Below are 13,745 nucleotides of genomic sequence, written 5' to 3' on the forward strand. Positions count from 1 at the left end.
GTCCGGGCGCAGCTCAGACACGCCCACTGCGCGGTGATTGGACAGATTAATTTGCATCTATCGTTTGATTGGGCAGAGGGTCCGAGATGAGCGTTCAGCCTGTCAGGACTTGCTCCCGGTTCACGTGGACTTTCATGTTACACAATAGACAGACAACAAGCTCGGAGCAGCCTGCGCAAAGCAAAGACTCACTACGAAATCTCTGCATTTACCCCTCCACAACTGAATGAATGAGCATTGCCGCTGTACGGTCCAGCTGACGCACTGCACACATCTTGTTGTCTCAACAAGGAATTTGGCTTAAAAAAAAAAAAAAGATAGTCAGTTATCTGATATTATCTTAATACTATTTTTCAAATGGCAAAAATCGCCAGAAGATGGGAAGTCGCTTTAACGAGCGAAATAGACATGTCACTTCTCCATCCTCTCAAATGTGATTCATTTCCTGGTTAAGGTTATATTTATGGAATATTTAACTACATATGTTCTGATATTGGAGCAAAACAACCACAAACAACGTGTCTCGAACTAAGCTGTTTTTGATATAGTCATCCTCTGGACCCAAACGTGCTTCATGGTATTTATGGTAATCTGATTAATTTCAATAGTGGGTTGTTTCCACCTTGTTCCTGTAATAGCAATCATGATGATGACATTAGCAGAGCAAAGAAAACTAATGGATAACATGAAAGGAGTCCTGTTTGTCTAGCAGTTATTCTTCAACCGTTCTGGTGTCAGAGTCAGCTGATAGCCACTGGCCTGCTCAGCAATTTGTGTGACAGACTGCATCTTCTCTTTGAGTTAGTGTGGAGGCATTGTTTTATCTCCAATGGAGAACTTAAAGGTGAGTACGCCATCTATAAAGATGGACCAGCTGTGGAACAGTGAGTCTCGGCTACTTTTGGAAAGAGTAACAGCTGATATTTACCTTCACAGATCAAATATTACAAAAAAACAAAGGAGGCTTTGCTTTAAGTTAAATCAGTTTTATTCAAACAAAAGACAGTAGGGCCACAGAGAAGAATTGCACTTGACTCATACATTCCCAGTAAAGGGATAAGCAAGGTAATAGGTCAGAAATTTCTGTTTAAACAGAATATGAAGATGACAATTCAAAACATCTGTGATAAAAGGCAGGCCTTTTTCAGTGGCCAACAATTTTCCTTCAAAGCAACAGTCTGGCAATGTCTACATGATCAAAACCCCTACTTGTGTTAGTGTTCATTTCCATATCCGTACAATGAATGACTATGAAGGCTGGATGACTAAAGAAAGCTAATGTCTTTAAAAAAAATAAAACAGAAAAAAACAGAAAAAAAACAGAAAAATGCAACATCAACTGTTCTGGTGGCAGTAATAAAATACCAAACAGAGTGAAATTAATGTACAAAGTAATCCATAATCCAGTGTTGGTATAGCATAAAACACAATGTCACGATCCAACAAAGTTATTTCCACACTCAATCACCTATAATGCTCAGCAGTACTGAGCTGAGCACAACAAAACATACTTGTCAGCCTAAGATTAGTTCTACATTTAACATTTGCAAATAAAAGCTATTGTTAATATTAATGAAATATCACACGAGAAAAGTTTTGCAATAATTAGATGGGATAAATGCCAGTTTGACTAAACAGAAGACTTTATTAAAGGTTCAGCTGATTGATGCAAGCAGCACAGTATTTGTGTGGACACTCTTAGCATTCAGAAGGCTACTCTTTCACGGCTGGTGTATATATATATATATATCCACTAAAGTATGGCTGTATTTTTGGCTGTTCTCCATTGGAGAAACCCAATAAGATCTGTGTCTATGACTACGTTTGTTTACACTGTTGTGCTTGAATATTTCAAAAACAATCTTTCTGGCACACCCTGAAGAGCACCTAATTGAGGCAATTCACATGTTTTAATATACATGACAGCACTTGTGTGTTTTTTTTTTTATTTTTAAATGTGGCAGTTTATCTAGCCTTTACCAAGCTGTGAGGCTGTTGATCTCAGCATACAGGCACTTATCTACTATACACAAGTTCATACTAACTTTGAAGGCATACTATCTGAAAGGAAGATGAACAAGAACAGATATGATCAGGTGGTTCAACTGTGTGTTAGTAGTTATCTTTGTGTTTTCAGGTGACCAATGGAATTCTTCTTCATTATCGTCTTGTATAAAGAACTCATTTAGGCCTTGAACCATACGCGTACATCAAATAAGGCAATTGGATACCGCTATTTACCAGTCAACCGTTCGCAAAACAGACCAAAGTAAAAAACAAAAATAAATTTGAAGAAAAATCAAAATACTGAAATGACCACGTGCTGGAAAAATAGCATTTCTTCCACGATATGCAGGATTACTGACAGAATCTAAACTTGCACAGAACAGCATGTCCTTAAAGGCACTTTTCTTAGCCTGACACACAAAATCAGCGGCTATTAATAAAACATAAAAATGTAAATATAAGTTGAGGAGAGTTTACAACAATATTCTTCACTTTTATACTTGAGGTTGGAAGGTGTGTTTGTTTGTGTGTTTGTGTTTGTGTGTGTGTCATGGAGTGGAGGGGGATTAATTTATATCTATTTATAGGCTTCCGTCGTGTTTCACTCCTGGTTTAATCACATTTCTGAGTATATGTTTCAGTTTTCTTTGGTATTGCATACGGTATTCTGTTATTAATTTAGTGATGTCTAGGATAGAGTATTAATGCAGGAAAAGACTGTGGTATTGTGCTGATCTTTTACTCAGGCACATATACAAACCCACAAACGTGCGCACGCACGCACGCACGCACACACACACACACACACACATACAGGGCAATCCAGGACAAGGAATAAAGACCCCTACAGAGGAGAAATGTGGAGCTCAGTCACCAGTAATCATGTAAATTATTTCTGAGATATGAATTAGGCTCCTTGTTCCACTTCTGTTCTTCATCGTCTCCTCCACTCCTCTTCCTCCTGTTGCTGGTTTTACGAGTTTTGCCAAACTGTGAAAGGATTAAGAATTAAAAAAATGAACGGTAATAATAAACAAAAGTTTGGAACAAACCAAAGTTTGTTATTAAGTTAAGCACTAAGTTTTTATCAATTAACTTAATACAAAGAGAAAAAAATATAAATCATCACTATTTAGTGTGACTTGTAGCTTGTAAAATAGCATAAAAGTCTCTTAGGTACACTTGTGCAAAGTTTTCCAACAACTTGTCGCAGTAGATAGTTCTTAATGAGTCTGGCTTTATGTTTGTGGTTGTTGTCATGCTGCAGAATAGATTTAAGACACCTTCCTGATGGTACTGGGTGATGTAAAAACTCAAAATCTTATAGAGATTCTTTAGATCATCTGACGTAACAGAAACTACAACAATACTGTTGAGAACAACTTTCTCAAACCACAGTCTTGATACTCACTAACAATGATGATGATGATGATCACTATGACAGCTATCAGGATGGCCCACATCTGAAATGGTTAAAAGGTGGAAAAACATCAGCGCCTTGTAAATGAACTGGGACTATTATCTATTTATCAGTATTTTTGTTTAAGACTTAATTTGTTTCACTTCACTATTGTAATTGATACAAGTTCACACAGTGCAGTATGTTGTGTCGTCAAATAAATATGATTTTATGGGACTAAAATTAAACTATTAATTAGGTGAATTATTAGCATTATGACCAAAATAATGAAGACTATTTCAAGACTAGAGACATCTACTGTGAAGTCTAATTAAGATCAGTTACTATCATTCACAGTGGGGGAAAGTGTGTGATGTTCGGACCAAACTGTGTTTAGACACCTTGCAGTTCTTCCACCAGTACTTCCTTTTCAGCTTGGCGGCACTGGTCTCGAACTGGGAGGCTCCTGCCTGCAGTGCATCGGCTCTATCATCCAGTTCAGACAGCTTCTGATCACGTTCCAGCACTTTGTCCACATTAACACGCATAATATCCACCACCTACACAGACAACACACAAGAAAACATTTGTTCTAGTGTCAGTTTTTTGTTGTGCAGGATATGAATTTTATAAGACTGATAAGACTGATAAGACCTCAGTGAAAATCAGCCATCCTAAACATTACATAACCATGATTACAAAGCACAGACAGTATTATTACATTACTGTTTTCAGTGTTATGTAGCCTGTAGCAATGTTACCAAACAAAACCACAAATCAAGAGAGCTCACATCTTGTAAAGTGAAACAAATCAGATTTACTTCAGTTTACCAACAGAGTTCACCTGAAATCAGGAAGACACGCATGTGTGTACGTACAGTATCACAGAAAACACATAACCCATATGTTCCACTGATCCACAAACCTCACTACTGCCCCTCCTCTCAGGCAGAGCGGCTGGGCGGAGAGGAGTGTGCAGGCCCATGCAGCCCTTACATAACCACACAGTGATTATGTAAACTTCTGGCAGCCAATTGGATACTTCGTGTGACACGCCGAAGTTAAAGTTTTACGTAGGCGGGGCTAATCTCATGGGTGTCACAACAGATACAGAAAGGGAGAATGGTAAACGGGATTAAAAGGGAGATTTGGCAGCCTTTCTCTCCTGGTTGGCATCACTGATGTGGTTTTAAATGTAATTTTCACAAAACTGGAAAAGAAATGGCTTTCACTCGGTGTCCTTTGGCGTGTGAACTGACATGTGCCGGTGGAGCATTAGAGAGCAAATTATTCCATATTGTGGCAAATCATGACACTGCTGCCAAGGGTTATGTAAGCGGTGTGAGACGGACATCAAGGAACAGAGGGAGTCACACAGAGCAGCTGAGGAGGTGGAGAGTGGATTTCAAGGGAAAAAAATGGGCAAAGTGAGAGGAATGATTTATACTGGGAAAGGTCGATTTTTTACAATTTCCTCTGAATTCGAAAGAAGTTATATAACGGACTTTGAGTAAAAGTGCTATGTAAAAAAAAAAAATCCTGATTCTTATTAAATAAAACCTCCATGCCTAAATGGCATGATTGAAAAATGAGATTCCCATGAGTTAAAAGAAACATGTGACTGACTTTGACACAGGCCAGTGTTACGAGCACAGCTTTGTTTAAAAATCTGAAGCAAAATTCAAAGAATTTGCGTTTCTCTGATGGTAATCCATACAATAACTGAGATTATTGTACAAATATTTTTAAAATCATTGTCAATATCAACCTGTATGAAAATAAAAGTCAGGGACTTTAATTAAATGTCAAAATGAAGTCATCACATATATCATACCTCATCCACCTGAGCCTGGGTCTGCTGCAAGCGCCTGTTGCTTGACCCGGCGCCAGAATCTTCTGGACCGACGGCTGACCTGATGAAAGGATACAACCACAGTAAATATTAGGCTCCTGGGAGATTTCTCCAAAAAGGTCTGTTACACAGCATATAACTCTGTCTAATCTAAAATATTAAAGGCATTTAACAGTTTCATTTCACTGGACATGCAAACAGCGTCAGTGACATTTGGTTTTAGTACTTAATGAAAATAACAAAGTGCAGCACGACACAAAGTATATGACATTTAAATTTAATTTTGTGCAACTATGTGGAAGGGGACATCTTGACGTTTTTGATGAAACCTATTGCTGTGTTTTTATTTTCCTGAGCATTTTATATTAATGTCTCTGGCTGTTGAAGTCTGATTCCAAATTAAAATCATATAGAAGGAGATGAGGAAGGAGATCATTTCTGCAGTAATGGCACTTATCTTATATAAAGAGAACATATCATGAAAATGGGAAGGATGGGTTTAAAGCATTTACAACGAATTAAGAATTCTAAAGGGATTATCATTACTCAGTATAAGAAATAAGTGTGGCAGTTAACAGCAAAATACACTGACTCAGTACAAATTAAGAGATTGTTTGACATGCAAAACAGGTCCTGCAGGCAACAAGAAGACACACCCATGCATGAAAAGTGTACAACGTTTAAGACATCTTTTATCATCCCTCATGACGAGCAAAGCTACAAATGAAATTACCTAAATCTCGAGGAACAGCAAAGTTATTGCAGTCTTTCTGATAAATCATAATGTCACATTTTGATTAAATTAAAGAACCTGATATTGAGCAGCGCAAAAGGATATTTAAACATTCAACAAACCAAATCATTTCCTTCACTACAGGACTGTGTTAATGGAGCCAAACGCTCACCACCTGTTTGTATTTCCTCTGACAATGCAGAGAAAGGGCACATTTTAGTTTTGTAATAAGGCTCGATGGACATATTTGTTTTCTGGATGGTCACAAATGAATGAGGAAGTGGACAGCAGCAAGTACAAGAACGCATTTCCCTCAATTACAGCTAACTACTTCAACCACCGAACAAATATTCAGGGAGAGAGAGAGAGACTGTAAACGTCCCCCCCAGACAGATTGCATCTCTTTGTGTTTCTACCATAAGATACAGTATAGGAGGGACATACAACACTTCACTCACTACAAGTTGTACAATTTCTGTTTTTGAGGATTAAATATCCAGTGGAGGTTTGAATGGCAACATGATTTGCCATTAACCCTAAACTTTAAAGACTAAACACAAAAATCTAAATGAAAAACCTCAAAAACAAAATGAACTGCAGATTTCACACATTACCTGCAGGTTGCACAAGTGTGAACAACACAGGGCTAATAGTTACAACAACTGTAGATGTCCACGCTTGCCTTGCTACATCAGCACCCGTCTTACACGGCGACTCACTCAGGACATACTTTTGAAAAATACTTTGTTTTCCGAGGCTTTATTTTTTTTAGTTATAATAAATGTGATGTCTAGATTTGTCCATCTAACAGATCAAACCCAAAGATCTGTATTTTACTGGTGCAGTACACGTTTAAATGAGAGTGTTGGGGGTTCAGCAGGCAGCTGCAGGGACAGGGATGATTAAAGTAGTATTTTTTTTAATCTTATCCATACTCCTATCAATCTGTCTCTTTATCAATAATCTTATTGGTTCTTCAAATAGACAAAATATTATTTTTAAAGCAACATAAAAGTCCCTATCAGCTCAATAATATCGCACTAATATTCCTGACAGAAATACTGAGATAAGTTTGGGCAGAAAAAAGAACAGACATCGCTGATAATTATCAGTTACTATTCAGTCTCTGGTTAGACCTCCAACCTTCTGCCTCTACACACCCACAATACTTTTTTGTGTAACCGCTGTTGAATAGTGCTCCAGTCACATTTTTATGAAAGTTTATTAATATTAAACGTTTCACGTGTCCAACTGTTCCAGTGCTCACCCTCGGGCCCCCAGCAATACACCCACCAAGTCTGATTTGGATTGGACAAACGGTTTCAAGATAAGCGAGGGTCAATCATTCAAACACACAAACATACGGACGGAGAGCCCTGAAATTATATAAAGTAAGATTATCGTCAAAGACTATGAAACACAGGGGTTATTGACATTAATGATGAATCCAATTCAAATGAACCAGCTTGCAGAATAACAGGGCTCTGAAGCTGACTGATATAAAAACGGCAGCAATTATTCATGAAATTATTTCCACTTCCTACATTAACATCCTGTCTGGCATGTAAAGGGGCCATTGACTGAAGCTTTGGTTCAACTTATGGTTGTTAGTCTTGGTGCAAACGTGAAGTCACAATGTTTAAATTAAGACATTGTTTGAGATTCTCCATTTAAAATAAATCTGTGATTTGACTTTCTGGAAGCAAATATGTCCGTCTCACTGTGATTAACAGTCAAGTCTCCCTAGAGGTGCAAGATTGGGTTTACAGATGTAAAACTAACAGTAATAAGGGACATAGGAGTTTCACTTTGATATGTTTCTGTCTATTTGTTCATGAAAATGTGACATGCATAGATTCAAATTGCTTTATTCTCACCACGTCATAATTACGTGGATAATCCCAGAAAATTCAAACGGCCTGAAAAAAATCTTCTTAAACCGGTTTGAATTTCAGATTATAATAATAACATTTTATACTGCAGAAACATTATTTTGTCTATACTTTTCAACTTACTACTCCACTGTACAAGTGAAAAAAAAAACATTGTAAAGCATACAGAATTAAGTGGCATGTGTCATGCATTACAAACAGTGCTGAGCGCTGTAAACATTTAGATTTTACAAAACAAATTATGAACAGCTATTACAAATAAATGATGTGTATATTATTATTACGTCATAAAAAGAGTTAAGTGTTGGTTTAATCAAATCATCCCTCAATTTCTGAAAGACATGCAAAATCTGGGTCAAAGGTTTTGAATGCAGGCCACAACTCCTTGTGATTCATCACTAAAACACTGAGTAAGAAGCCTCTTTATAATTAAACTATATTTAGTAAGTATTCAGGTTGTGTATGCGCTGGTGTATCGTGTAAACCCAAGTGAAGTGCTAATCAATGATGTTACAGTCTTTCTAACAACCCATTGTGTGTTCAGCACACAAACTTTTGTTCCCCAACTTGAGCTTTTGACGGTCATCTCGGGCAACACCGTACAAAAACTGCACAACCTCGAGGAAGACAGACACACTCACAGAACAAATGACCCCTCCCTTGTTCTTCCATAACCTGCAAGCCTTATATCTTAACATTACTTTCAAATTATACACAATAGTCATGTAGCCTGGTAATATGGGTGGCAAGTGTGGGGCCATCAGGGGGTTAAGTGGAAGCCACAGTACACGAGTGGCAAGGATTAAAATCACCCAAACACGTAGTATTTATCAAAATAATGTGAAGGTACTGGTCTGCTCGGAGTCCAGGTGTTACAGGGGGGGTGAAGTGCGGAAATGGGTGAATGGATGGGGAGGTATGCGAAGAGGGAAGCAACGCAGTTTCAAGTGAAAGTGGGATTTGGCTTTTGCTGCATTTCTGTTGCAACAGGACACAAGTTCGCTAAACAGTCATTTGGTGACATAAATGATCGCTCAGTACAACTTTTACCGCTTTACCCACCGATCTGTTCTCTGAACACAACAAAGTCAGCCATCAACACATTTCCGGTTTGGAGTTGACATTGCTTGTGTTTTGCTAAAACTTTATTGATTTCCAATTACAGTTGAATTATTATTAAATAAAAACGAAGTTTCGAAATGTTTTCACTTTTTCGTAACTGGACATTTACACGTGGCTGACAAATAACGACGCCAAACTAACAGGAAATGGCAGCTTCTAGCATACAGCTAATTGTCTAATAATATTTGCGCAGTTGAGGTTGTGTCTGCTTTGCTTTCGTTGTCTACTTAACTGGCAAACGATTTTCACACAGTTTGTGGTGAGCGAAGTTAGGCAGCTTTACATATAACGTGCTCCAGCTGGCTTTGCTCCGTTCAGCTGGCACACATCTTGAAAACGACCGTAAGTAACGAGCACTTGTTGCAGGCTAGCAGCAAAGTTTTTGGGCGTTGTTTTTTTTGTGTGACTAAGTCTCACCAAACTACCCGGAACCCCAGTAGGTTGTACAAGTTTGTAACGTTTGACTTAAAAAAAAAAAAAAAAAAAAGTTTTGGTAGAAACAATTTAGACTTACATTGTGAAATGCGATTTGTTTGGACGACACTGCCGCTGTTTGTCGCTTGGAAGCTAAGTGTCAAGCCGTAACAGTTACTGCCGTTGGTTGTCGTGCTGCCTTCAGGACGATTGGAAATGGGAAAGTCAGACGTATGCAAGATTGTCAGTGGGTTTAATAAAATATGAAAAGTTAAAATTTTCTTTGTTTTTCGTCAGTATATCAAGACGTTCTGACAATATATATATAATTTCATGTAGAGTAAGTTTTAGCACAACAGGTATATCAAACTAAACTCCAGCACTAGTTTATTTTTTTTTTATTGTAAAGTCCAATAAATTGCGTAACAGTGCACAAACTACCTCAGTGGTACTTATAAGTAAAACATCACACAGAAACGGGTTCATATTATGTGGTATAATGTTTTGTTATATATAAGAAAGTCCCTATTTACTAAATGAAAAATAAAAATGTGAATTTATGATGCGCACGTGAAGGTAACATTAAAGAGGCAGTAGCCGTGGCCTCTTCTGCATACCTGCAATTATTAACGCATAACAGATTATAACTTTGAAGGCATCAACCACTTCAGCCAATAAAATAGAGGATTAAGGCCTCAAATCTGTGTATTTTGACTCTTTTAATTGGATTCTATTGTTCATGTGTTGTAGATGTGCGAGAAGAAAGCGACAATTTGATTGCCCGTGATCAGCATGTGACATTGGGAAGCAAAACCTATTTTCAAAATCCCCCCACACATTCTTCAAAACCACGACTGAAAAAAACTGACTGTCATTATTCAATGCCGTGCAGAGCATAGGCACGAATGATTAATTTATTGAATGTAGAGAAAAACAAACAAAAACCGCCAGACCATATTTGTTTATTGAATGCATATTCACAAAAAGAAACAGAGGACAATGATGTCATTTGTTTCCGAGAACATACACATTTAACAAATACAAATGAAATGCTGCAGGCTATAAGTAAGGACATGAACTGTGCTATCTTTTTTTTAATTTTTTTTTTTAATGTAAGTAAGGTAAGTCATGGTTTCATGAGTATGATATGGTTTTCATATATCTGTATCTGCAATTCAAAATTAGACAAAGTGAGCAAAAATGTATATACTTTCATTAAAATGTTCATAAAAAGAAGTAAAGAAAGCTTGCAGTTAATAGATTTATCTTAATCTGTATATAAACTATTAATGTACTTTTTGAACATCTTAAGAAAATTACACAAGATATGAGGTTAAATATATAAACTGAAACAGGTCAACAAGCTTTTCTCAATTCCACTCTCTCCCAACTTAGTAACACACTTACGATATCAATTGTAGGTAACAAATGAAAAATGCTTTTTGATCAAGGTTCTTAATATTTTTACTTAAAAGTAAATTTTGATTCTAAATTCATCCTCGAGCCAAATTACCTTCTTCATTTTATAAATGTTCATCTTAGCTATTTATTTATATTGATAATAATGTATTTGTTGTAATTTAGTTTTTTCTCCTACAAAATGCATTAAAAGAAAGTTACTCTTGGTACCAGGACGCTTTTGGGAAATCCAAGTCTCCTTTTACTCAATAACAACGTCCTCATCTTGTGCTCTCTGTGTTGGCTACATCCCAGATCCTTCTTCCACCACAGCTTCCCCTTCAGGGTTCTGCTATGACACAAAAAGTGTTCACAATTTTTTTTTTGGTGAATATAACATTATTAATCACATTCATTTATTTAATAGCATGATAAAGTTACAATTTAACACCAAACAACTTACATAGTTTTTTTCCTTCTGGGCAGCCGCTCCATCATACAGCAGGCTGGACCTCTCCTGTAAATGAGTTGTTATGTACTTAACCACACTCTGTGCATAATACACTACAGTATGTCCTGGTTTTTCACTGGAGGTCTCTGTTTAATATTAAAATACTTTACGTCATGGCTTTAACCAAAACAACAAAACATAATACACTTAGCTGCACAACATAACAGAAACCATCCCATTCATACTGCAGGCTTTCAAACCAGTCATCTGATATGTGCAGCAGGTGCACTAAGTAGCAAAGTCAACGTTAATGGGCTTCACTGTCCTCAGATTGCAAGCCTGGAATGTAGAAATACAGTGATGGTAAGTTACTCCTTATCCCTGGTAAACAGAGGAGTGCCTCTCAACTCTTAAGCCAAGTTTCTGGACATGGTTTTGGTTCATGTTGTTTGGTTTCAAGTAGGTTGAATCTCAGTCTTTGCAGAAACAGAGCTGCCCAAAGAGGGACATGGCCCACTTTAAATTGACACCTTCCTGCTGACATTTACACTTGCTTTTCAAAACTGCAGAGAGGAATTTGAGGATGTTTTAGTTTGACCACACTCTGATATATTCTAAACGGTAATATCAAGATTAATTGATTAATTTCATAGTTAGTTCAGAATGTGTCAATGTGATAATCTATTATCAGTGAAGCAGTTAAAATCGTAAGAAAGACATGGTCTGGTTTCTGTGAGTTGCAGTGTTGCATGTACACAATAGTTTCTGGTTTAGAGGATATACATATGAAACTGTAACTGTGAGATCTGTTTTCAAGTATATTTTGTTGTTTACTTACATATCCTTGATTATCTTCTATGAGCTCTCCAGCCTCGCTGCTCTCTGTGCTGCAGCCTCCAGCAAAACACTCCGATTCACGCTCCTCTCTGATTCTGTGCAGAAAGTCAGATGCTGCTGATTTTCTCAGCAGGGCTACCAAAAAATAAAAAAAAACAAGTGACACAGAAGCATTAATTTAGCCTGGAAGATAGCAAAGAGATTCATATCATTTATGTTGTGTCATAAAAAAAAAATCTCACCTCCTTCACAGATGTAGATAATCATGAGCATCACAGTGAGCAGTTTTGCAGCCATGTTCTCTTACAGACTCTTCATCTGTCACGCACTTGATTATTGTGTCCCTTTTCAGTGGCTGGCACTTTGTCACCTGAGAAATCCCCACGCCCACCACTGTCCCAGCAGTGTACTCCCACTGGAACAACAGGCATCAGGTGGATTTGTACCGAGCAGCAGGGAGGGAACATTTCAGAACTATGAGTACTGTGCTGTCATCAGAATAGCTTAAAACTTAATGAAAGTCCCAAAAAAAAGGTACAAACTTAGTATGTCTTGTCAAAAGTAACTTTTTCTTGCAGTGGGATTGTCTGACTCACTGACGGTGTCCAGAAAATACAGAAAAACTGTAACTGCCACAGTGGGAATTAATGGAAAATTCTTAAGTCATGGAGCTTTAAATACTAAAACCACAATAATGCTCTAGTTACAGTCAATCGGGACAAACACCTGTCTTTTTTTGATGTCACATGAATTGGTTTGTGTTGTAGTGTGAATTCATTATGATTATGGCTGTACAGAAACAGATTTGATGAGCAAAAAACTGAAGCACAAATTCCTTGGGTGAAATCTGTATTCATGATTTGAAAAGATAAAGATGAAATGTGCATTTTAGGTAACTAGCAGTAATGCATCTCAATAATTGAGACCTCATAACATTGAGGCGTGATTATGCTGCCACCTAGAGGATGCATGTATGACTGCATGGGATCTCTTCGTCTCAAACCACCATGAGATTATTATACGTATTCAATCTTACATAAAGTTTCAGTGAATGACTAAAATTGTATCTAGTTTCTAGCTATATTTCACACCAAGACAAATGGTTCAGTCATATTCTGTCCTGTAAACGCAGAAAGACAATAAATGCTAGTTTAATTAGAGCTTTAAGGATTGTGAGAAAAATACAACTCAACAATTTGTTTCGAAGTAAACAGATCACCCGTGAGAGAACAACTTTACAGCGTGTAAAGTAATGCCACTGATCATTGCTATATTCCACGAGAGCTCACGATTTTCGGCACATTTATTCATTTGATTGCTTTCAATGCATTTACTATGTAACATTTGAGTTGTTTATTACATTCAGATAGAATGACCATTTTCAGGTGCGATGACGAAAAGTCGAGCCAGCCAGGAGTCGAACCTAGAATCTTCTGATCCGTAGTCAGACGCGTTATCCATTGCGCCACTGGCCCTCCCGACGAGCCACTATACCAGTGACCATCCAGCCGATCTATTGTAGCCCCTCCGCACAGACTGCCAGGGGTCTTTCAACGGTGCCGCAGAACTGCTACGCCTGAGGTTGCGCGCTCAGCCAAACTGAATTAGGCAAAATCATGACACCGAGTGTTGTTTCTGCG

General features: G+C 37.6%; 1 protein-coding gene and 1 non-coding gene across 2 annotated transcripts; both read right to left on the reverse strand.

Moving 5' to 3' along the window:
• Nucleotides 1–965: 965 nt before the first annotated feature.
• vamp3 (vesicle-associated membrane protein 3 (cellubrevin)) lies at nt 966–9,600 on the reverse strand. The gene is made up of 5 exons (XM_069157172.1): nt 9,520–9,600; nt 5,241–5,319; nt 3,808–3,966; nt 3,419–3,470; nt 966–2,997 (listed from the first exon to the last, which is right to left on the reverse strand). Coding segments are annotated over exons 1-5 (309 nt in total). The 5' UTR covers nt 9,522–9,600; the 3' UTR covers nt 966–2,980.
• A 3,907-nt stretch (nt 9,601–13,507) lies between these two features.
• On the reverse strand, nt 13,508–13,580 carry trnar-acg (transfer RNA arginine (anticodon ACG)). The gene has a single exon. It is a non-coding gene; the product is annotated as a tRNA-Arg (tRNA).
• Nucleotides 13,581–13,745: the final 165 nt, after the last annotated feature.

Source organism: Embiotoca jacksoni, unplaced genomic scaffold, assembly GCF_022577435.1.
Source record: "Embiotoca jacksoni isolate LCO1_2020_lvr unplaced genomic scaffold, fEmbJac1.0.p SCAF_1, whole genome shotgun sequence".
In the NCBI taxonomy this organism is placed as follows: Eukaryota; Metazoa; Chordata; class Actinopteri; family Embiotocidae; genus Embiotoca; species Embiotoca jacksoni.

Bases quoted from the DNA above. Each gene is read 5' to 3' on its own strand.
- vamp3 (XM_069157172.1), bottom strand. The intron at 3,967-5,240 runs GTATGATATATG...TTGTCTGTGTAG, and splicing joins CCCAGGCTCAGGTGGATGAG to GTGGTGGATATTATGCGTGT. The intron at 3,471-3,807 runs GTGTCTAAACAC...TAACCATTTCAG, and splicing joins ACTGGTGGAAGAACTGCAAG to ATGTGGGCCATCCTGATAGC.